The 25,043-nt window shown below is 46.4% G+C and overlaps 1 protein-coding gene across 9 annotated transcripts in view; it reads right to left on the reverse strand.

The window, feature by feature from the left end:
- The window catches only part of MYH10 (myosin heavy chain 10), a 155,623-nt gene that overhangs the window by 19,659 nt on the left and 110,921 nt on the right, over window positions 1–25,043 (reverse strand). For 5 of the 9 annotated variants that reach the window (XM_060394825.1, XM_027974903.3, XM_027974904.2 and 2 more), the window contains 14 exons: window positions 24,645–24,818; window positions 21,713–21,886; window positions 21,087–21,201; window positions 16,994–17,056; window positions 9,340–9,533; window positions 9,128–9,249; window positions 7,340–7,409; window positions 7,091–7,251; window positions 6,013–6,121; window positions 5,789–5,920; window positions 4,681–4,887; window positions 2,155–2,292; window positions 1,567–1,690; window positions 235–406 (listed from right to left, as the gene is read on the reverse strand). In XM_060394825.1, the coding sequence (XP_060250808.1) occupies window positions 235–406; window positions 1,567–1,690; window positions 2,155–2,292; window positions 4,681–4,887; window positions 5,789–5,920; window positions 6,013–6,121; window positions 7,091–7,251; window positions 7,340–7,409; window positions 9,128–9,249; window positions 9,340–9,533; window positions 16,994–17,056; window positions 21,087–21,201; window positions 21,713–21,886; window positions 24,645–24,818 (1,955 nt within the window). The remainder of the gene's footprint in view (window positions 1–234; window positions 407–1,566; window positions 1,691–2,154; window positions 2,293–4,680; window positions 4,888–5,788; window positions 5,921–6,012; window positions 6,122–7,090; window positions 7,252–7,339; window positions 7,410–9,127; window positions 9,250–9,339; window positions 9,534–16,993; window positions 17,057–21,086; window positions 21,202–21,712; window positions 21,887–24,644; window positions 24,819–25,043) is intronic. The other 4 variants (XM_060394827.1, XM_027974906.2, XM_027974905.2 and 1 more) reach the window with 1 other exon arrangement.

Here is a 25,043-nt window from a genome sequence, read left to right on the forward strand (position 1 = left end):
AAAACATATGGTTTTTACAAGTTATAATGTACAGAAACCAGAATATTTGATATGGTTAAAACCATTTGATCTGGTGTGGATTTCCAAGGATTTCATGATGCAACTCATGATTTTTGAATATAAATACCAAGAAAGGCTGATGAGATTTTCTGGCTGCCTTGACACAAAGGCTCCCAAGTTCCCCAGGTCCTTATGTCACCCTAACAACCCGGAAGCCACGTGTCTAGGGCACACCTGGCCAGGGCGCCCTGCAGCTCCTCCTCTTTCTTGGCCACCTGGATCTTAAGCTCGTCGATCTGCGCCTGTAGCTCGGCGATCTGGTCTTGCAGGTCTGTGGTCTCCCCGTCCAGTTTCCTTTTGGCCTTCTCCAGCTCCTGCCGCGTCTTCTCCTCCTTCTTTAAGCGCTCTTAGGGCAAGATACAACACATTTCAACACAGTGAACATCACTCCATAGGGACACATTCAAAACATAGACTGGTTAAAGTCGAAAACAAGTCACTGTATTCTAAAGCCTGTTGCTGCCTTAGTATCATCTGCGGGTAAGAATGGTTTATGGGAAGAATCGGAAGCATCTCATGCTGAGAATGAGGGCAACAAAATCCCAAATATTTTCTAGAAACCACTTATTTCCTCCGGTTATAAAAGATCTGCGGACAGCAGGGTGATTGGAGCTACACTCTTCCTCCCTCAGACACTTGTGGGCAGCTGCTGGTCAAAGGGAGGGTTTTCTGTGCTCCTTCTAACTTCCACCCTGATGTTTCTTTTGCAGAAGGCAATGATTCAGATTTTGCAAAAAATTATAGCATTTCCTGACATGACTTGGGCCATCAGAGTGAGACACTGCCAGTTTCCACATACTCTCCTGTCTCTGCCCATTTCTGTGTCAGCAGTTGTCCCTTTGTGAAGGGAGAACCAGGCACCTTAACACAGCATTTAAACATATACAAGTTCAACAGCCTGCATGGCTCCAACTTGACTTAGATCCCAGCTGTGTCCACCAAAGGGCAGTGTGTGTTACCACAGAAACTGACTTCAAAAAGTGCAAGTTTAAAGATGATTTAGTGCCTTTCCATCATAAGTATTAGTATTTCGTGACTAGGCAGATGACAGTCCCATGTAAGAGGCCTAGTCTAGTAAGCCCTAACTGATGAGCAGTCCTCATGTACATTTACTGTTACGGCATGTTCTGCTACAAGTTATCTGGGCTTCCCTGAGAGCTCAGTTGGTGAAGAATCCATCTGCAATGCAGGAGACCCCAGTTTGATTCCTGTGTCAGGAAAATGGAGAAGGGATAGGCTACCCACTCTCATATTCTTGGGCTTCCCTGGTGGCTCCACTGGTAAAGAATCCACCCACAATGAGGGAGACCTGGGCTGGGAAGATCCCCGGGAGAAGGGAAAGGCTGCCCATTCCAGTATTCTGGCCTGGAGAATTCCATGGACAGTATAGTCCATGGGGTCGCAGAGTCAGACACCACTGAGCAACCTTCACTTCACCGATGTAAGTAAAATCCTAAAGACTAACATGTCATAGTCCTACAATTTCTCTAACCCCCAAACACTAACCTTCTAAATCCGAGATCATCACTTCTTGCTTATTCCTGATTTTAGCCAAGTTTTTTGCCTTTTCTTCCTCTTCAGCCAGCTGAGAGGAACATTCTGCAATGCGATCTTCCATGAGTTTCTTTTCCTGAACAAGAAAAACAGCTTCAGAAAAGGCATTTGAAATGACAGCTGGATTTGACTGTTACTTAGGAAACAAGTATTAATAATACGGCACTATCTCCCCCAGCAGACTGTATATTCCAAAAAAGGGCAGAAAAGGACGGACCACTTCTTGCGGGACAACCCCCGGGGCTCAGCCTGCATAGCCCCACAGCCAGTGCTCGATCAGTGACCATACAGAGGGGATCAAGGTGAGGGATCCACGTGCAGGTTAAACCATCTCAGAGATTATGAGGCTGTCTGGTCAATTTAGAAAGTGAAATAGTTTCTGCCTTCAGACATCTATAGTCTGTGTAGTACAGACTATAAATCCAGAGAGACTCAAGAGAGAAAAGTGAGTAAATGAAATCCCAAGAATTTCCTGAGAGCGTTGACATTAAGTATTTTCCATATTCTCAGATCAGCTCTTCAATGGAAATATTCCCTTACTTTGATAAACTTGGAGTTCTGGTCCTCCAGAAGTAGAATCTCTTCTTCCATCTTCTTGATCTTGGCCTCCGCTGTCACCTTCTCCAGCTGCAACTTCTGGCGAGCCCCCTCCTCCTCATCTAGCTGCTCCTCCAGGTCCTGGTAAAGAAGCCATGTGGTCAGTCTCCCTGCTTCCTCCACAAGACTCCGTACACACCAACCATCAAGGAGTTCAGGTCACAACAAAATACCAAGTTTTGATTTTCAAAATAGCAGGGATATTTTTTTAAATATAAAATGTAATTATGTGAAACAGACACTTGTATCCACTATAGGTTAAGTACAAAGTGGATCAATCCTGCTAGAAGCCAGTATGGGAAAAACAGCTGCTCTGAAAAAGAGCATTTCTTTTAAAAGGCAATTTCAGGAAAAGTCATATATGTCTTTTTTAAAAACCTGCAGCAAAGTGTTATCATATTGAGGTGTTATGAACATACTTAAAGCCTTCGTAATTAAAAGTGGGTATATTTGTAAAATGGAGTAGCATATAGCAATTACAACTCATATTTTAGAACAGTTAACACAGGAAAATATGAATAATGTAGTAAAACTATATCAAACACATACTACCTCATTGATCAGAGATGTATTTATATGTATTTGGGTACCCAAACGTTACCAACCCGAGTGTTTCACTCATATCCATTTACATAACAAATCATCGGCCACAAATGTTAGTTTATGCAAAAATCACTGTCAATAATGTGTTGATTTATTCCATTATGTCTGTCTGGCCGATAGAGCAGAGAAAGAGAACTCAGAAACAACAGCAGAAAGAGTACAGGTCGCTGAGGAAGGGCTGTCTCAGGTCACGCCAGGTTCGCTGCGTGAGCGCATCACCAGAAGGGTGGGATTCCAGCGTGTACGCACAGCTTTACTGCAATGGCTTCTCTTTATTCCATACTTTGCCTGAGTGTAGCTAATAAACATGTGTGTCAGAATAGGACTCGACATAATTGCTCAAGTTTATCACGACTGGGTTTGGAATGAAACCTTCGCACTAGATTAACGACTGTGGAAAACTTCAAGCACACAGTAAGTTGACAGTAGCGCGGTGAACTCAACACAGACGCTCAGCCCACGCGGAGTAAAGTAACACCACCGAACTGAGCACACTTCCAACGAAGAGCAGATGGAAACTGTCGATAATACCAGCAGAATGCACCACTGCTGGTGAATATTACTCTAGGGCTTCTGCATAGTCCCTTATAAAATCATACATAAAGTTTGCAAGTTATATAGAAATACTTTTAGTTAGAGCTTATTGTATATATTATTTTACAACTCTATTATGTTATTAATACCTGTAAAAATAAACATCTTTTTAATTTAAAATGGTATATTAGCATAGTTTAAGAATCCCCCGTTGTTAGACAATAAGTAGGCTTCCATTTTTTTGTGGTTAGAATAAAGTCCTAGAACTAGAATTGCTGGATTAACGTGTACTGTTTACAGTTTTTGTGTTACTCTGCCAACCTACTAGAGGATGCTTGAAAGCTGTCCGTGTTGAAGAGTGGAGAGAGTCTGGATAAATCACCATTCTGGGTATTTGTCAAGGAAACAATATGGTCTCTTTCATGGCTTTGAGAAATGTCTGAATTGTTTGTGCTTTGCAAAGATAACCTATGTGATGGGAAAAAATTAAGGGAGAGACTTAGAAGAAAGCAAGTCTGGCCCTAGACCCATGAAAAGTGGTGTTAGATATAGAAACACTGACGCTCAAGGCCATACTGGATAAGCTGGGGTGAGGTTCAAGGAGAAAACGCAGTGGGTGAGCTGCAGGGTACAGGCATAGTTACTGGTGTCTCTATCAGTCGTCTGGGTATTCAGTCAGAGAGAGAGCTGTGCTTCATGTGAGGGCAGCTCGATCTCTGTAAGGAAGTAGCTACCAGGGACTTCCCTGATGGTCCACTGGCTAAGACTCCACACTCCCAATTCAGGGGGCCTGGGTTCAATCCCTGCTCAGGGAACCAGATCCTGTATGCCACAACTAAGACCTAGCACAGCCAAATAAATAAATAAAGCAGTTACCAGAAAGGGTGGCTCTGTGGCTTATTCTGATTCCTGGCCACCTCCTGCATCAGCACTGAGCATTTCTTATGACCAAACCACCTCGCAGATGCCTCACTAATGACTGGAGTGAGCAGTAGAATTAATTGTATTAATGGTAATACAAAGGACAAGGACAACCTCAGCCCCCACAAACCCTGGGATGTTTCTCCTCTGAATCACTCTGCATTCTGTAAGGTGTTAAGAACATAAGGGGGAAAAAAAAAAAGAGTCCCATTCAAAAGAACAAATCTGTGTTTGAAGGAACCCAGTACGTGTGTGGTTCGAATGCTGGTCATCTTTTAAGGGTGGGGACTTAACACTTAGGCTCCTCTTGTTCCTCAGTGGACACAAGAATCCAAACCCACAACATCTATTCACTCAACAGATACACTTGGAAAACCCAGACTGGAATCCTATGAGAACGGCCACCGATACCTGAATGTGTGCTTGCATTTTCTTCTTTTCATTTTGGAGGATTTGGTTTCTTTCTTCTTCTTCTTCTACCCTAGACTCCAAGTCGTGGAGAATCTCTTCTAATTCCTGCTTCTTAGCAGCAAGTCTGGCCCTCATCTCCTCTGCTTCGGCAAAGAGCTCGGTCTCTGCCTGCAGCTGCTCTGCCAGGATATTCTTCTCCTCCAGCAGCTGCAATCACAACAAAGTGCCCACTGCTGTGACTGGCTGGTTAGCACAAGGGACGGTCACTGGAAGGACTGCAGTGGTCAGGGCACATCCCCAAAGAAACCCAGGGTTAAACATATATAGTATCACGGACAACACTTTCAAAATATGTCTTCAGCGCAAGCAAAATAACCTGAATGAAAACATTATGGGCTGTTTTTGTTGTCTCAAGTTATCCTGAATAATACACATTAAATTCATGCTATTTTAAGAACTCCTGTTCTTACTATTAAGGTAATTCACAAAAGGGCCAAGGAACTGGAGGGAAATACTATCAATGCTATCAAGTTAGCACAAAGACAGTGACTCTCTCTCTCTCTCTCTCTCTATACACACACACATATACACATACACACATACATACATATTCTGGCCTCTATTATTAGTTTTTGGCCCTGAACACATCAGTCCTGTCATTTCAACCACAAACACTCTGTCCATGCAGCACAGTTCCTAAGAACAGGATGTGGACTCACGACCACTGTGGCTGGAGAAGAGGCAGGTGGGGGCCTTGAACAATCTCATCCTTTTACTTTTTTCTGTTTCCCTCGTGAGCCACAGAAGGTGACAATACCAGGAGGAGTCTCACAGGTGTTAAACACACACCTGAGAGCAAGTGTGATCACCTGTGTGTCAAAGAGTGACTGAGGCAAACGTACAGGAGGTCAAGCTGATTCCTATGTATAGAAATCCCAATGCCTGGCTTAGGGCATCTGCTCCCTCTAGGTTCAAACGGCTATGCTTTGGAATGGAGTGGAAAATACACATAAAGTAAGGCGCTGTTTACTGAGAATTCACTGGGCGGTTCCTACCAGCAGGAACGAGCCTCTTCACGCAGGGCCATGTGGGAGCTGGCGAGCCGTACCTGTTGGTGCTTCCTCTCCATCTCCTCCAGCTCCCCTTCCACCTTTGTCTGCTTCTCTTTCACCTTCAGCAGCTCTTCATCTTTGGCCTGGAGCTCCTCCTCTTGGCGAGTGACTTGTAGGAGTGGTTTCACCTAGGACAACAATGCACACCCAATGCTGCATCCCCGCTCCCCCCCGGGGCTCCCCCTGGCCCCGCCTGCTGTCCGGGGAGCCAGGCGCCCACCTTGGTGAAGACGCGCCACCACTGCCAGTGCCGCAGCTTCAGGTACGCGGCACAGTTGCGCTGCAGCACCTTCAGGGCACTCAGCTGCTGCTGCTTCTTGGCGAAGGCCCTGAAGAAGAGGAGGGAAAACTGGTTCAAGAAACCCTGTTTGTGTTTCTGTCCTGCTGATTAACGACATTCACCTCTCCCAGCTCTGGAGGCTGAAGGCCAAGCCGTGGTCCCGGCAGATTCCCTGTGTGAGGACCCACTTCCTTAACGACAGCTGTCTTCTCACTGTCACCTCAACACGGTGGAAGGACAAGGAAGCTCTCTGGGGTCTCACTCACAAGGGCACTAATCCCATTCATGAGGGCCCTACCTTCATGCACGAATCAGCCCTAAGCCCCTGACCCCCTCCAAAACACTATCCCTCTGGGGATTAGATTCCAACCTAGGAATTTGAGGCACATATCCAGTCTATGGCAAATAAGAGAGAACTGTGTTAGACAGCTGTTGTCATGGAGACTTACTAGAGGCAAACGATCCAGGGGGGCTGGGCTGGTGGTCAGGGATATGATCACATCCCTGCTGGATCACTGGCCTGCTCAGCTGACCTCGGCATGTCACACGACCTGGCACTTGGTTCACAGATGCGGGCCAAACACCCCCTGCCAACTACCTCCATACACGTGTGTGTCCGTGCCGGTCTGAACAAGGCTCTACCCCCCCTTCCCTGTGCCGTGCTCATTAGTCCTCTGTTACCCTTTTCTTTCTGTATCTGTCATGGGAGAAACATTCCTTTCTCGAAGGTACTCTTTCTCTTCCCTCCTGGAGGTCATCACGTTGATGCCTCTCATTCACAGGCAAAGGCTCTGAGAAGCCTTTGTGGAGGACCTGGACTGAGCAGGACCCGACCCTGCACTGTCTCTCTCAGCCCATTGTTTATGTCCTTATTTAGAATGTGTTATCTGCTTACTTGCCTCTCAGACCCAGAGGACAGGGACCTCACGTCTCACATCCCTTTGTATTATTTCTAGCACAAAACGCATCTCAGCACAAGCACACACTTCAAGCATTTAGTTCATGATTTTCTACTCACTTTCTGGCTAAATAACCCCTGCAAACAGCCTGGAAGAAGATAATGATGTCGGTAATTTTTAAATCTCGTTCTTCCTCTAAGTGTGCCAAGACTCCAGCTCTGAAAAATATCTTGCTCTGTCCAATTCTGTACAAGTTTGGGTCCAATTCTAAAGCCCGGATCTAAAAGAGAAAGTGTCTGCTTATTATTTTTGCCATAGGAAAGATTATATCAACAGTCCTCGAACCAGAAAAATCCAGGAGAGCTCACCATTCGTTCACAAGCCTGTTTGCCATCCATGAAACCCTTAGGGATAGCATTTGGAGTAAGGATCTCGTATCTGTAAGAAAAGCAGCCATAAAGCCTTTTGTCAAAATCTGTGGAAATGTTCACCTACTAATGATGAGTTCTGCTTTCTCTAAGAGGCAATAATATGATGGGCAATTATGTAAAATTAAGAATAAAGAAATGACCAGCTGATGATTGGAGGTTTTCTGCAGATCTAGTTTCTATTTCTTAAAAGAAGTGGCAAAGTGAAAATGCAGTGAATTCCCCGGTCAGAGACCATATTTAAGTAGTTGTGGCAGAGAAGAATAAAAAACACGGTGATGAAAACACCTTTTGTTTTCGTTTTTCATTTCCTATAAAATATCCACATCCTTAAGATGCAAGGAGAATCTGACTCTTTGCATGTTCAGTCACTGTCAGCTTGTAGGCACTTACCAGATAACAAAAAAGGCTATGAGAGCAACATTCGGAGGCCTCTGTTTAGAACATGAGGAAGTACTGGGGTGACTCAGAACAGCGCTGGGCTGGGAGCACACATGCTCACTGACCTGCACACTCAAGGCCCATGCATTTACTGTGTGTGGGTTACTCTCCAAGAAAATGTTAGTGCAAAGACAGTGACTATATATGTATGTTTTCAATATTTATTTGGCTGCACTGGGTCTTGGTTGCAGCTTGTGGATTCTTCCTTGCAGTACATGGGATCTAGTTCCCTGACCTGGGATTGAGCCCGAGTCCTCTGCACTGAGCATGGAGTCTTAGCCACTGGACCACCAGGGAAGTCCCAGTCTCAGACAATGGCTGTATTAAAAGATGAATCCTGGCTACATGAACAGTTTTCTGGAAGCCAGTCACTATGTCTCCTTTTCTGCTATCAGTGAAAAGTGAAACTCTACCAGCCCCTTTATCATACAGTGGTGCCATGATTAGGGTTTCCCTGAAAACCTGTAAGGACTGGAACAGATTTTCAACTGGTTTCTCTCTGCAACAGTGAGAGGAAAGGCCACTCTTTGACCTACAGTCCTGTTTATTTTATGGAACAACAAATGCTGTCATACTTGGAAACTTGATTTCCAGGAGAAAAAAGGCAAACGGACTATTAAACAAAATTACAGTAACAGACTCTTAAAGTAACTGCAGCCCATCGATATGTTTTCATCCATTTCTACTGCCCCTGAGCTTCTCCCTCTTGTCTTTTTCTTAATTCTCCTTTTCTGATCTCTCCTATTCCTATTCTATCTTAGTAAAAGGACTGTAAGTATACACACATGGGCACACACAGCATGAAAAATACAAACCTACACACATACATACACATAAACAGATAAATTCATTGAAGACAGACAGAAACATCCCAAAACGCTTTCAGGAGTCACACCTGAGTAATTCTTATTTACCTTTTACATGTTTAAAACATTTCCTAAAAGGAACATACATTATTCATATATTAAAAAAAAATTACGTTTAAATCCTAGGTAGAACTGTCTAAATGAGTGAACTGTACGTTCTCAGCTCTCAGTGTTTCCTCACAACTGCCTGAGCACCCCGAGGACAGGAACTGTCTGTGCTGCACCCACAGAAATTACTGGCACCCTGCCCCTCTGCAAAGCAGGCAGTCGATGTTCCTGACCTCCGAGAAAGGTAACGATGACAACGACCCCCTTGCTTTGTGAAAAGAAAACAAGAGACTCTCTGGGGAACAAGGAAAAGTCTTTCCTCATCATCACACTGTTGGATATTCAGGTAAGCACAGGTCAAGGTGAGCAATACCTCTGTCTGAATTCCTGGAAAACGATCCGGTTGGGGAACCCCTGGCGGCAGATGCGGATCCCTTCCAGGACGCCATTGCAGCGGAGCTGATCCAGCACCAGGTGTGGGTCCAGTTTCCCAGCCTAATCAAGCAGACGACAGTTTCAGAGCCTCCTCTCTCTGAGCCGGCCCAGATCCGTCTCCAGTGGCAGCACCTGCTCTGAAACACATACCCGCTTCTCGTGATTCGGGATGATGCAGCGCACGAAGTTCGGGTTGGTGTTCCGGAGCGTCGCCATCAGCTTGGTGAGTGATTCTTTGTAGAGCTGCCCGACGGTGCGGAACATGCCCTTCTTGGTTTTATAGGCGGAGCCGAAGGCCGTCTCCGTCATCCCTGTGACCTGATCCAGACCCACGATCCGGTCCACTGGTGGAAATAAGAGAGACAAGGGGAAAGAAGTCAGACCTAACTCTTTAGCAAGGAAAGAAAAGACAGAGTGAAAGTGCGGCAGCACAAGCTTTGTGGGACAGATGACAGGAGATGCCGTAGAGGTAAGGCAGTCAGCATATTTAGACACTGCACAAGCCGTGAACCAACAGCCACACACTTCCGGGGAGGATACGGTAGTGCTTCGTACCACATACCAGCAGGTGCCTTCCGCTGCGCTAGTGTCAGGAACTCACTGTCTCTGATAACATCTGCCTGTTACATATACAATTATTTGGTAAATGAAAGGTCATTAGCTGGCATTGCTAATACAAACTGGCACTGTAAATCTCAAAATAGGAAATGGCTTCTAAAAACTGTACATTAAAACTTATGACTGTACAAAGCAAATCCACTGAGTGAATATGCTCCAATTACGGGGCCAGAGTCATTTCTTATTGGTCGTTTGATTGCCAATGAGAAAAGCCAACAAATGCAGGAAGGTTACAGCAAATCAGCTCAGATTTTCAGGGATGAGTAAGCTTCAGCTCTGTCTTCAAAGCACCAGGACATGCATGAAAGGGCCAGAATGCAACATCGGAAGGCTTTTCTGGAAAGAATCAGTGCCTGAGCTGAGTTCAACAAGGGCTAAACCACTCAGACACGATGCTCTTATGAAAGCAGCCGTCAGCGTCCACTGTCCATGTAGACCCACTACTTCAAGGGACAGGCTCACACGCAAGAGCCCAGCAAGTGGACGAGCTGCCGGCCAAATGCTTGGTGCCTAATATGCTCTCATTTAAAAACATCTAATGAAAGAATAAAACATTCAACTGAAATAGTATTTTGAAAAAAAATCAAAATAACAGTTGCACTAGCCTCATCATCACTCTCTTTGACCCTGTCGGGCCCGTTTCTTTCTTGTGTTCTCCAGGGCAGAGAGCATGCAGGGACCTGGCACCACGTGAAGTGGGCCCAAGTCACGCAGGCCTGCGTGGAAGGCGCAGGAAGGGTGGGTGGTGCCTGCATATGCCAGGACGATGAACCTGTGTAACCTCCTGCTTCGTCTCCGCAGAGCCAAGCCTCTCTCTAGGGTGGGCCCCACACGTGCCACTCACTCCTCCTCCTTCCTCCTCTCTCTGTGCAGCCAACTGGCTTCCAGGCCTCCCTCCTTCCCAGCCTTACACAACTCCGGTCCAGGGCTTATCTCACTTGACCCTGGTCCATTTAAAACCCCTGCTGACCATCACAGCAGCATTCTAGAGTCTCCATACCTGGCTTCTTTGTGAACTGTGAACCCCACCATTTGCTGGCCCTCTACTCACCTCTCTAACTACTACACTCTCCTTGATGACCAACTGCTGCTTCTTTCTGTATCTCATGATGCTCACTAGGGGCCCAAATTCAGCTCACCTGAAATCCTTTTTAGACTAAGGCAGGACACAAGTGCACTTGATCTTCTGCCTTCCTCAAGCCTCAGTCTCCTCCTGGGCATCTCATTTATGCCTTGAACTCCTATACCTGACTACCCAGCACCAGTCACCAAACACCTATACTCTCATGTCTACCAGGTCACAAAGAGCCTCTCTCTGTTTTTCCTCATATCACCTCCCTCTAACCTAGCACAATGTCTGGAACATAACCTGCTCGATACACATATGTTAGCAAATAAATGCAGTACAAATTAAATGCTTTCAGAACTATAACTAGTGAGAAATGCATCAAAATAAAAGAACAAGATGCTATAAAGGATGGGCAGTTAGAGATCTCCTTAGGAAATCACATTTAATGCCTGAAGAGTACAGATGAGCTGGTGGAGAGATCATTGCAGGCAGGCGGTGAGAACAGCAGGTGTGAAGGACAGGAGCAGGACAAAGTGAAAGAAGCTGGTGCCAGTGAGGCATCAGGAGCGGGGAGGTGAGGACACACCCACAGTAAGAGGGTGGACTGGGAAGGGGTCAGCAAGATGACAGGGACTCATGTCGAAGTCCAGGCTCTAAGAGACATGATGGTAGCCTGAACTTGTGAGATCATGGAGGAGATGGAAGAGGAAGAGGATTCCAGATGTACTTTGGTGGGAGAACTGACTTGCTCTTAGGATGAACTTGACATGGAGAATCAGGTAAAGGGCCAGGGCAAGAATTCCTGGGATCTGGGCTTGAGCAGGTGAGTGGCTGGTGGTACCACGGGAAAGATGATGAGAGAAAGGGGTTCTGTGGGAGAGGAGATGGACCCAAGCTCTATGTAAGTCTGGGTGCCCGTGAGACACGGAGGTGGAGATGTTGAGTGGACTGCAGAACATTGCCGTCTGCTGCTAGGCAAGTAGGTCCGAGGGAAAGAAGGCAGGTTTGGGAGGTGCTGACTTTCAGGTAGGGTTTAAAGTTACAGGGCTGGATGAGCCCCTTAAAGGGTGAATGAACAGAGATGGAGGTGCTGGGCAAGCCCCAAGGAGCCGGAGCAAGGAGGAGCTGGTGAAGGGGGAGGAGAAGGGGCTGGCAGAAGAGGGGAGCTGAGGTCAAAGTCCTGAACTGAAGCAGATGCTCCCCGTCCCTCCTCCTGGGCAGATGTGGCCACTGGTGACTCCAGCCAGAAACCCAGAGTCAGCGTCAATGCCCCTCCCATGCCCAGCCTCTGATTTACTGGAACCTCAAGACAGACCACCAGAGTCTTTGCCCCGGTCTGTGTGACAACACCCTTCCTGGCTCCTTCTTCCTGTTTCATCCTCCCACCCCTGCAGCCACACTGTGCTTTCCACTCATACCGTTAGTTCCAGTGTCATGATTAACAGATATTTCTAAAACTAAACAAGCTACTTGTTCCTAGACTTAAAATCCTATTTCTCCTATAGCCTGTAGGATATGGTCCAAGTAGCCCCAACGGGAGAGTGCGAGGATGAAGAACTCCACCCAGACAAACTCCTGCCAGCCACAAGCTGTGTGATCTTGGGTCAAGTCACCCAGCTTCTCCAAGCCTCAGTTTGTTTCTCTGGGCAATGGAGCCAAGGAACTCTGCCCCTACGCAGGGGTTCCCAGCAAACTCATACTGGCTTTTAAGTCTCCATTCCTCTCCTGCCACCTCTTTTTAGGCTCCAGCATCCACCTGCCTCCAGACTAAACAGGCCACTCCCTCCTCTAACCTTCCAATCACAGACCCCATACTCTGGGACAAACCTTCCACTCCGTTTCATGGATATTTCCCCTGGACTGAGCTTCTTGGGACGTCTCTCCAGCACTGAACACACAAGGGGTCTTGAGAGCTGATCCCCAGTGTCCCTGGGCCCCCCTGATCACCAGCTCAGCTTTTTCTGCCCATCCCACCGCCCGATGTTGGCCTGAGTAGGGTCCCTGGTGCACAGTAATTTTTTTAAACAAATATCCACTGAATGAACACAAAATGATTCCCAGGAACAAGTCATGCCCACAATAAGAGAAGCACCACCACATGGACTCTGGGGATTCAGCCACACTGGTCTGCAGGGACCCACAAGGCAGTTGCAAGGAAGGACTTTTTTTTTTTTTAATAATAATAATAAAAAAGAACCTGATTTTCAAATTTAACTCTAATAGGGGTAAGTCCAAGCTAAATACGCAACAGTTTTAAAAAATTAATGCTTTAGACTTTCAGGGGTTTTTTTTAATTGAAAAACTTAAACTTGGGGTTAGTTTCTACCACTGAGCAAAATTATCTTGTAGGTAAAACAGAAACACCATGGGAACTTCATTAAATAATCAGGGCCCCATTACTCATACAATTTAACTCAAAAAACCGAGACTAAGAAAAACCTCTATTTAAAAAAATATTTTCTTGTTGAAAATGGTTACAGCAGCAATCAGGAAAATGCAGACAAGATCCTAGCAGTTCCCGGAGAAGAGCAGCACTGCTTCTCCTAAGACCTAATATTGCTACTAAAACCTCAAAGCATCGCCCAGCCCCAGCCCAGGGCTTCAGGGTGAAGAGTGGCTTTGTTTCTCCCCCTGCTCTTCTATCTGAGGGGCCAGGCAAGGCCGGTGAGGGTGCTGGTGGGCAATGCAATTCATTATTTGGTTGCCTGGTAGCCTGTAAAGAGTTTAAAGTATTGCACATCAACACTTAATTTATTAACAAACTCCACGTGGACAGTCAGAAATGAGATGAGCTCCACAGACCTGGGACCTGTAAGGGTATACACATAGTTTAAGAGAAAAAAAATGCAGCTGTAATCACCCATCTCATAAAACTGCCATCAGTAGTTTTACATAAGGACTGGCATCGTGTGGGGCCAGAATGCTTAACTGGCTCCTCTTCTAGCAGACAGTCTCAGGAGACAGATGTTTGTGTTCTTTAAATCTGTGCATGGGACAAAATAGTGATCTAATAGCACTTGACACAGTTAAGCCAGTTCTTCAGAAATTCTCTCTAGTTAACAGAGCTGGAAATCAAAAAGGGGGGTAGAAACCATCTTAAGGTTAACTGTAACACCCAGCCTTGATGAGTAGGAACTCTATCTCACACTCCTACCCAAGAGAGGCCCTCGACGCTCATTCATACCGACTAAGTTCTACTGTGAGGTACACAAAAGCATTACTAAGTCAAGACTCCGAGGGACTTGCCTGCTGATCCAGTGATTACAACTCCACAATTCCACTGCAGGGGGCACGGGCTCAATCCCTGGTTGGGGGAATAAGATTCCACATGCCATGCAGCACGGCCCCAAAAAAGGTTCTGAAACAAACATTTAAGTACCGTGTGCATTTCCAGAAACAATCCTAACACTGAACAGACTATCTCCAGTGTACCCCTATTATATAGTAGTAACAAATTCACAGTGGTTACCTAACTGGGTTGTAGAACCTTTGGGAAGTTTTGGAAGAATTCCAGGAAGCCTGGAGGTTGACAGGGAGCATGTGATTTAAGGAGAATGCAACCTTGCTCCTCCCAAGCACCAGTGCTGAGCTGACCTTGAATCTGTCTCCTTTACTGTCCCATCTGTACTTTCTGTCCCTGCAGAAGCCAGTCTGGGCACAGGGAGCCCCTCTCCTCGCCACAGTGTCTCCTGCACGGCTGCTTCTGCTGATGGTCCTTACTACCCTGTAAAGGAGGTGGTAGGTGTCAACTAGCGTCAGGGCAGACTACACACAATTGCCCCTGACACAGTCAGGATCAAGACCAAAGCCATGGACAGCAGCCCCTGTCATCACAGGCCCTTTTTAGTTTAAAAACCCCGCCTACAACTCTGACGGTTAGGAAACTGCTTAGCTAATTCACTGCATCCTCCATTACCAGTTTATCCCAGGAGTCTATACTTTCAAATTATTTGGAAGAAAATACAGACCTTTGGTTTACAGCAGAAACTTGCACGACCTCCTTATTCTGCCTCCAGGAATTCTGTTCCATTCTCCCCTGTGCTTGTTTTTTGATGGTTTTGGAAACCTCTCTTTACCCATCTCTCATTTTTAACCTCAAAGGCCTGCACGTTCTTCCCGTGGAGTTTTCCTAATGTCCTGACTGTACTTCAAAGCACAGGGCCCATGTGAGCCACGTGTTCTCTCCTTCAGAGGTGCCACCACCTCAGTGCATCAAAGGCTATCATGATTTCATGCCTAGGATCCCTCTCATCCATCGTCTCCTGAGAAATCACTGAAAATACTAATGCCTGTGTTTTCACTGAAACCCTGTTACCCCTCCTTGGGCTTTGATTCCATAAGCAGATGTAGAGGAGAACATTTTTGCTGTAGAAATACTACACACAACTTCAAGACCACATGGAGCCACGGTGGATGGAAGGCTCATCAGGAGGAGAGCCTGAGACCCTGATACTCAGGTCAGCGGAGCAACTCGACCAGGGGCCACCTCCCAAGAGAGACGGATCAGGCATATTTCCAGTTACGAGGCCAGCAGCAGGGGAGGGGTGAACTGGCCCCCTGTGGGAATGCTGTCATCCAGGGTAGCCACGGACCTGATCCTGCAGGGACGGAAAGCACCTGGTCCGCAGACCCCAAAGATCACAGCCCCTCAGGAAAGAGCCTCTGTGCTGTCGGAGAGGGAAAGGCCGTGGCGGGAGGCTGGGAGAGGCTGTTGCACCCACTCACCCACCCAGTCCCTCCCTCTGTGACTTCATGGTGTGCCCTCTTGGTGCCAGGAGCAGGGGAGTGACAGTGGGCAACAAGGGCCCGCAGGCTGGAAGTCTCTTAAACAACTAGAAACCCAAGAGGTAGAGGAATGAATTTAAAGAGGGCACTCTGCTTTGGGAGCAAGTCCAAAAGTTCGACCGCTGATCTTTTATCACAGCACAAGTCCCAGGCAGACCACAAGCATCAAACCGCCTCCTGACTCCCTCTTCACTTCCTCAGCTCTGCTCCCCCCACCCCCACCCTCAAAGGCCAAAGATGACCAACCGTGAAGGCGTCTCCTGTGGAACAGTCATCCCAGCTCACAGAGCAATCTTTGGCATCATCTATCCCTCCCTCCCACACCCTCACTTGCAACCTATTTTTACACAGTAGGTGATCTAGAACTGACAGCAGGAATCTTGGGTAAAAATGGGCATGTTTGTTTTAACATATTTTTAAAAAACCTTTTGAGATGGATTTGGATCTCAGCATTATGTTCCAAAATCATGAAGGAAATTTTATAATATGAATTTGACTTTATCTTTGAATTTTCACTTGACAGTTTCACTAAACAAGTAGAAGGTTACATGATCTTCGTTTATATTAGCCTTTGCCATGTTTAGGCTTATTCTTTCTCTTTATTCATTTATTTTTAAAGTACAGTTGATCTATATATAGGTTGGGCTGTATTTTAAACAGGGCTATGGACTCAAACCTTTAGGCCCAAATGTCTAAAGCTCAATTTCAGGTTCAAGGTACAGGTTCTAACACTCCACTCTTTGTCTCAATGTGCATAAATCAAGCCTTGTATTGACAGGTCAGTTCAAAAGAAAAAGCCAAGTAGCCAGATATGCACATCAATTCCAATTAAAAGGCATAATGATGAGTCCAACAGACATGAGATAATTATGCAATTAATTGTTCACAAAATGTTAATGACTTGAAAAAGAAAAAAAAAAAACTCCTCCTTGGAGTTCCTTAGAGTTGAAAATCTAAAGGTAACTCAAAGACAAGGGACATATTATTTGGCACATCAAGTCCTAACAATTCCCTTAGAGGACTAGGTATCAGATGGCACTACTGGAAAAGGTGGGCACAGACCTTTTGCTATGCGGTGCTTTGGGCTACGCATAAAATAAGAAGCAATGTGTAGGCAGTAGCGATTGAATTGTTTATGAGCTCAAACAGTTGCCTTTAAGGATAATAAAACTGAGCATGAAATGAAGGTTCATGCAGGTCTATGAGCAAAACAAAAACAGAAACCCAGAAACCACCCCCCGCCCTCCCAGCCCCCCTGCCAGCCCCCCACAAGTGCTTCCTCTGGGCTGAAACCCTTTGTGTCTGGAAGACCTACAGGCTTTATCCATTCACCTGGTGGCTCATGAAGACCAGAAACACTGTCATAGAAAGAAGCTCTCTGAATATTCTGAATCTCTAAAGCAGAGAAACAGCAAAAACAGGAGGACAGAAGGGCAGATACACAAACACTTCAGTTAGTGTGAGAGACATTTGACATCACAAGTCAACTTTGCAATCCGGCTACAGAAGTAGCTCGCCCAGGGCAGACCCCATGCAAACATTACTGTTTCAGAATGTGCACATCTGGACAAAGTTCTTTACAAAATAAATGAATATAGCTGAGCCACTCCCAGCTCCAGGTGTCAGCATTATATAACGTATCAAAGGCAAATGGTTGCCCCCATGTAAATGCAGGATGAAATTTAAGAGCAACAAGATACCATGTGCATTGTCTTTTATAATATTATCTTGCAAATTATTAACAAATCCGGACAAAACTATAGTAAGTTACATTACTCTGAAAAAGGTGGCATTTACTATTAAAAATACACTGTGTAATTTTATTTCCAATTCAGATTTTGGAAATATAATTTACTTCAAATACAAACAGTAACTACCATTATGGAAAACAAAATTCCATTGTACAAAATGTTAAAGTAACAATCAAATAATAACTAAGACGATACTTATTGATCATACCGTTACTCATGAAAATATCTCAGGAGGCACATTTACAGGAAAATGTAATTTTTAGGTCTTTTCCCCCTGTATGTTAGCTCCTAGAAGTAGTAAGAAATCACATGTAGCTGCTAAGAGATCCCATGACATCTTTTAGCAAAAAGTTGGGCACTATGAGTCTCTAGGGCAGGGCTGCCACCAATAAATCTGAATTCTCCTCGTCTGGCCTGGAGAAAATTCTGACACAAAGTCTATTTTAACACGAGTGTTTTATACTCAAGGTATTGCATCTTTGCAGGCAAACTACAGTCACACATCATATCCTCAAACATTCAGTCAACTTGTCATTTTCTGCTTTTGTACTAACATGGCTATAAAAATATGCAACTATTTTTAAGTTTTTTCAAGGACCATTTTCTTTCCAGCTCTTCTTCTCCCAAGACATCCCTACATCTAGAGTGAACAAGATGAATTCTCCACCCTGCACCCCTTTTCAAACTCCTGGGCCTGCCACTGAGCTCACACATGAAACACGCAGTCCTTGCAATCGGGGAAGCCTGGCATCCGGCTCTGCTTGCCCCGCCCCCGCCCCACCCAATAGTGGGTCACCTCCAAGAACCCGTCACTCGGATTACATCAAGTGCCTGCACCTGAGCTGACAGATGGCAAGACTTCCCACTAAGAGCAGCAAGCATGCAGGATGACTCTGGAGCGGACACTGGCACAGCCAGGCCACCCTCGGGGTAGGAGTCCACTTGGCCTGTTCAGACCACAGTGGCGACATGTGCTCCCAAGCTGCCTGTGGAGAAAGTTAGGCCCCAGGAGAATAGTGCAAACAGCTGAGGACAGCTGGACAGGGCTCGGGCCAGGCCAGGAGGGCCCTGCAGGCCTCACGCCTTCCTCTCAGAGATCCTGTCATCAAGTGAATAACGCTCTACAGCTCCTTCGGGAAAGCATAAACAGGCGCGTAAAGGCTCTCCAGACAGAGTCCTCCCTGCACCTGTGACATGGACACGCGCCACATCTTCACGGCAACTGCAGCCTCCCCGCCCACCTCCCCCACCAGATCTCTCATTCCTGAGACTTCTGACCTGGTGCGGACAAAGGCCTTCCGTACCTGGATGGGGAGGGTGGGGCTGAGGAGGAGCTGGGAAGGCGGAAGCCAAGGCAGAGCCCTCCGTCCCGCTCCCGCTTCTGAGTGTGTCCTGGGAAAGCCCTGGGCAGGCACAGAACAAGTCTTTCACGGTTCTGGGATCCTCCTGACTGCAGATGGTCCTGGAACTTAGTGTGAGGCTGGACGAGTGGACAGGTCAGGGACTCAGCAGGTGGTTCCCACCAAACTGCTTTTGGTCAAACCCAGTACCTCCTCCCGGGATTCCCTAACACCTGCTTCTCTTCTCATTCACAATGAAAAGAGAAAACCCATTTTTGAGACTTTAATGGTAGACCTAGTTTCCTCTGTTCCTTTTCTCCTAGGCTTTTCTTCCATGCCCACTGCTTTTATCCTCGGTCACCTTACTCTGAACTCCCTGCTTCTGGGGTCTTTTACCCCAATCCATCCAACAAGCCAGTGCCCTCTTTGCTTCTTCAAGTTCACACTGTGTTCCTACTCTGACCACAAGCCTACCGATGCCATTCAGTTCATGAGGGCAAACCCATGGTACCGGCCAGAGGGTTTCTCTGGTCCAGCCTCCTCTGTCACCATTCTCATCTCCTGCAAAATTCGTTCCGCCTTCTGGTCCCAGCCCTGCCCTAAAACCTCAGTGGGATTCTTACCCTGAGCTGGGATTTTCCACTTCCTCACTGTGATCATTCCTTCCACTGGCTCAACACCCCCTTTGCCCACACAAACATCACTTCTAAAACCACCACGCACCCCGATATGAGTTCAGGTAAACTGTCACCCTCTGTGGTTAAGGCCCGATCAGGATGTAAATGCTCACTAGTGATGCTGGGAGACTGCCCGGCCTTTAGCACGTGCTCAGGAGACACTGGCTTTGTTTTTTCAACAAATTATTATTTTTCAAGGACAAGAAAGACTGCCTCCTCCTTCATGACATCTGACCTTAGCACCCCAGGAACAAGGCAGACCCCTCTATTCTGCATGTGACAATCATCTCAGGGGTCACCAACACTCAGCAGTCATCCACACGTCTTACCTCCTTTGCTCTGAGACCCAAGCGACGCTGGGAGCAGGGGTGGGTGTGGGGGCCCCACACTGCCCAGGGCAGCACAACAATCCATTCCTGACTGAACACTACATTCCTGCTGAGCAGCGCCAGTCACTCTTGCCTCCTCTTCTTGGGATGTTTCCCACTGACCTGTGTGGTCTTCCTGGCCCTGTGGACCCAGTGGCCCCCAGATCTCAGGGACCCCTTTTCCACTCTAGACTCACAGCTCAGACCCACTCTCATACTTCCCAGACCACAGGGCCGAGAGTCCCTCTGCTGCATGGGCACTGTGGACGCCACCTTGGGGTCCTGTCCTCTCCTCAGGCCTCAAAAGGCTGCCGTGGCGAACCAAGTTACTGCCAGGGACAGCGAGCAGCAGCGGCCAGGTGCAGATGTCCACCCAGCGGGACAGTGACGAAAAGCCTGTTTCACCGGCTGGAAACCGCACCTTTCCCTAGTCCCTGCCTGTGCAGTCTCACAGCCACTGTCTCTCTCCAGGACACGTGCTGGAGCACATGCGCTGTGCCCACCCCCGCACTTGCTGGAGCTGACCTAAGTGGCCTGACTAGACCGTCTTTGACATGGTCATCGTCCCCAGCTCACTGTCTCTGCGGTCATTCTTTTCTTTCTCTTTGCCCTGATGGCCCTAAGCCCTCTGATCTGCCTTCTGGGTTTCTTTCTCGCTACCTGTGCGGAGACACCTAGGTGACGAGGTCTCGAGATGCTACGGAAAAAGCAGAAGTGAGCTGACAGGCCTGGGGTCAGGGTCACGGCCTAGGCAACGACAGACTCGAAGCTAAGGTCCTCATGACCTGAGGCCAAGTGAAGTGGGGGGAACAACCAGGATGAAACATGTAGACAGCTAGGCTCAGAAAACACTGGTCCCACTACAAACATGGACACAGGTACTTTGCTCCTCTGGTCTACAATAAAGCCGCCACCTGAGGACTGGTGGCGATAAAGACAACTGACCTAAATGCAGATGGTCTGAGAATGCAGAGGCTTCCAGGGTTCTGCATCCCAACACCCCTGGGTTACGACTGTGTGGGGACCAGGGTGGCCTGGAGCAAATGTGCAGGTCTTATGGCTGTGCTACTAGAATGTTCCCACAGCATCTGACCAAGAAGGCAGATGTCTTGTTACTCAAAGTTTTCTAAAGTGGGTAAAATCCGACACAATGGCAGCCCTGCTCTAGGGAAATTAAAGAGCTTTAAAGTAAGAAAATATACACACATCTCTGTGTAAAGAACCATACTTAAGCCTTAACTGTAGAAGACTCCAGTCAAGCTCGATGACAAACACGGGCACATTCTTACCATCCTTCCAGAGCTCTGCCACGAATCTGTCGGAGGACTGGTGCAGGAGGGTGGCCACGTTGTCATTCAGGGGGTCCATGTTCTTCATCAGCCACTCATCTGCCTTGTAGTCCACCTGCCGGCCCAGAGCCAAAGGCGGCGAGAGGGGCAAAAACAAAAGCAAGAGAAACATATTCAGCCTCAACCCCAAATGTTCACAGAGCCTCTGCCAGGCAGAAGATGGCAACTTCAGGCTGAACCCAATGTGCCTGGAGCACTGCCCTGTACCCTCCCCAGCCCTGTACCCTCCCCAGAAAACCAATCAAAAGGAAGTCACATATCCTGCAGCCTTCACCCCTAAAAACCTTCCTCCCAAAGCACTGGGGAGTCTGGGGATTTTAAGCATGAGCTGCCCATTCTCACTGCTTGGCCATGCAATAATTACCTCTCTCCCCCCTTCACTCCCACCTCTCCCTCTCCAAAATTCATAGAACAGTCCAAACAATGGTGGTCTCAAAGGCAATGCATTTGTAATAGGTACTGTATTTAAGGGTTTATAAATGTATACTGGCACATTTGTTACAACCCTCATCAAAAGTAGCAAAATTTTAAGCATGGTACTTTTAATGGAATTCTTTCACTCTTACCTTCCCTGCATAATGGATAATGCAAAAATCAGCTTTGTCTTTCAATTGACGTGGTTTCTGAAACTTGGAGTGGGACCCTTGCTCTTGAACGAGCTTTTCAACAAAGGTCTTATCTGTGGCTTTAGGGAACCAGCATTCTTCATCCAGAAGGGCCAGCACGCCAGGAGGGTTAGCCTGAAAACAGAGGCAAGAAGAATTGACATATTCTGCACATCATTGTACGTGTAAGGATGTTTTCCACTGGGTTTGCCAGTTTAACTTCCAAAACAATTAGAGCTTCATGAATATCTATGGAAAGCAAACTTCTAGGATAACAGGTATTGCCAAACTATAACTGTAACGCAAATGCTGAGATCTCAAAGGCTAAGTACTGGTAAGAAAACAGATGAATACTATATTTCATAAACTTATTAAAAAAAAATTCCAAGTAGATAACTCCAGAAAAGTAGCAAATAAGAGACACCAGAAAGCAAACGGAAGGTGTAGAGAAACTTAATCTTTATATTCAATAAACCCTCCACAACCTGGAATGCTTCAGACATTTTATATCCTATCCAGGTCAATTTAAGATTTCTGTTTAAGTGATGATTAAATGAGCATTTCACACTTTGTGAAATATTTAAAGCTACAGTTAAGTAGAATATATGGAAGATGATGATATAATTAATTTATCAATTACTTTTTCGGTTTGTGTTGAGAGCCTGTGTTATTTCACTCAACTAACTCACTGAAAAAAGCCTGAGAGACACAAAAGACAGAAAGCAGACGAGTGCTTGGGGTACTGAGGAAGGGGAACGGGAATGACTGCCGAAGTACAAAGTTTCTTTCTGGGATGATGAAAATGTTGTGGGATTAGACAGTGGTAATGGTTGTACAACTCTATGCTGAAGCTCATTGAATTTTGTACTTCAGAAAAAATTTTAGGGTAGTGAACTCTGTCTCAAATAAAAAAGTGTCTGGAGCGTGCTATTCTGGAAGGTCAGAAACCAATGGAAGGACTTCCTTTTTTGGGAAGAAAGTGGGTGTATACCTGAAAGCTAACCGGAATATTACAATAGTGATGGCCTACGCTATAGAGGTTCAGGGTCATGGTTTACTGCCATACTGCAAATATGGCAAGTTTCTGATCCAAGACTGAACAGACCAATTCTAGGGATGGAGATCAACCCTGGGATTTCTTTGGAAGGAATGATACTAAAGCTGAAACTCCAGTACTTTGGCCACCTCATGCGAAGAGTTGACTCACTGGAAAAGACTGATGCTGGGAGGGATTGGGGGCAGGAGGAAAAGGGAACGACAGAGGATGAGATGGCTGGATAGCATCACTGACTCAATGGACGTGAGTTTGAGTGAGCTCCGGGAGATGGTGATGGACAGGGAGGCCTGGTGTGCTGTGATTCATGGGGTCGCAAAGAGTCGGAACTGAGCGACTGAACTGAACAATGAAATCAGCATTTGGGATAAATCCCTACCAGTTTTCCTCAACTCACAGGCCCTTTGTATTTATTACAGAAGAGCTGGCTCTGTACAAATAATGATTAAAACGTAACTGGAAGGATGTCTTTAGTGGTCCAGTGGTTATATATACTCCTTGTAATGTAGAGGACATGGGTTTGATCCCTGGTCAGGGAACTAAGATCTCACATGCTGTGGAGCATCTAAGCCACAACCACTGAAGCCTGTGTGTTACAACTAGAGAATCTGTGCGCCATAAGGAAAGATCTGGCATGATGCAACAAAGATCCCGTGTGCGGCAACTGAAGACCTGACACAGCCAAATAAATAAACATTAAAAAAAAAGGTAACCACGACTGAAATGTCATAATGCGGTCAGAGAAAGGCTGAGGTTAACAGAACAGGAGCAGGTAGAAGCAGCTGAAAGCCCAGGACGAAGCCCTCACTCCCTGGCTGTCTAGTTCCTGGCTCCTCTATCTAAAAGAATTTGCAGGGTTCGGAGATGCTGAAAGAAGGCTATAATCAAAGGCAAGCAGGTTTAGCAGTGATCCTACAGACGAGATGGGCCAGAGAGGCATTTAACCTGATTTTACTCACTCACAACAACCTTGAGAAATGAAGTTCTGGACTAAGGTAAGTGAAACACACATCTTTCTGCCATAATTTTTATGTTTTTAATCTTTCATTGAAAATATTTCTAAATTCTGAAAGAGGAGCCCAAATATAATCTTTTCTAAAGGACTCCATGACAGCATGACTCAGAAGATCCACAATTTTGTCTCCTTTTTATTTTTCCGATTTCATCCTTTAGTGTCAAGATCTCTGTTATCACTTTTCCTTTTAATTGAGGATTTCTAAAGAGTTGTTTGGGAGACAATGTTTTGTCTCCTGGTCAGAGTTTCAGAAGCAGCTGGCCAAAGGCTGGATTATGAGAGATCAGGACAGATGACAGTCTGGCAGGTGCCCCCCGCCGAGTCATTTTTTGATATTTTCTTTCGGAAAATACTGCCCTCACTCTACATTTTGAAAGGCTCCTCAAAGGAATAATAATCCCATATCATTCTACATGCTACTGTTAAATGTTTTACGATTATAAACTCTTACAAACATTGTAAAAAAGCACCTTTGTACTTATGAGGATAAGCTTCAGTGAGCCCCCAAAAGGGATCTGCATGACCCACCAAATTCATGGCTAGACACGGAACCCCTTTATCGTCTTGGACATGTGCCTGGCTGAGCCCCACACCCATGAGAGGACAGGACACGACTGAGAGAAAGGACAGCTAGAGAAGGGTCTTACTTGCAGGCTCTTCACTTTTAAAATGGGTATTTCATCAAAGCATCCTAGTAAATTTAGATCAGAAAATTATCTTCACGCTGATGAGACAGGAACATTTCTGTCTCAGTTTATGGGAAGAAAAGCTCAAGGCACCGCCTGAGCCTGGGCGGAGAGCCGGCCGGCAGGAGAGGGTCTTACGGGTCTCTCGATGAGGTCAATGCAGGGCTGCAGGTCGAGGCCAAAGTCGATGAAGTTCCACTCGATGCCCTCGCGCTGGTACTCCTCCTGCTCCAGGATGAACATGGTATGGTTGAAGAGCTGCTGCAGCTTCTCATTGGTGTAGTTGATGCACAGTTGCTCGAATGAGTTCAGCTGCGGAAGTGGGGTGGGGGAGAAAGAGAGGAGGGGGAGGAAGAGAGGACCAGTCAGCTTGTTCTCAGAATGTTCTCAAGGAGTTATGAACCAGGTCTCAACTACCCTAGACTGATGAGGATCTCTTAATCTATGCACAAGCCCCGCCCCCCCACACCCCCACATCATGTTACTGAGAAGCTAAAATGAGAACATGATAAACTCAGTCTGCTATTGTAACTCAGT

This window comes from Ovis aries, chromosome 11, assembly GCF_016772045.2.
Source record: "Ovis aries strain OAR_USU_Benz2616 breed Rambouillet chromosome 11, ARS-UI_Ramb_v3.0, whole genome shotgun sequence".
NCBI lineage: Eukaryota > Metazoa > Chordata > Mammalia > Artiodactyla > Bovidae > Ovis > Ovis aries.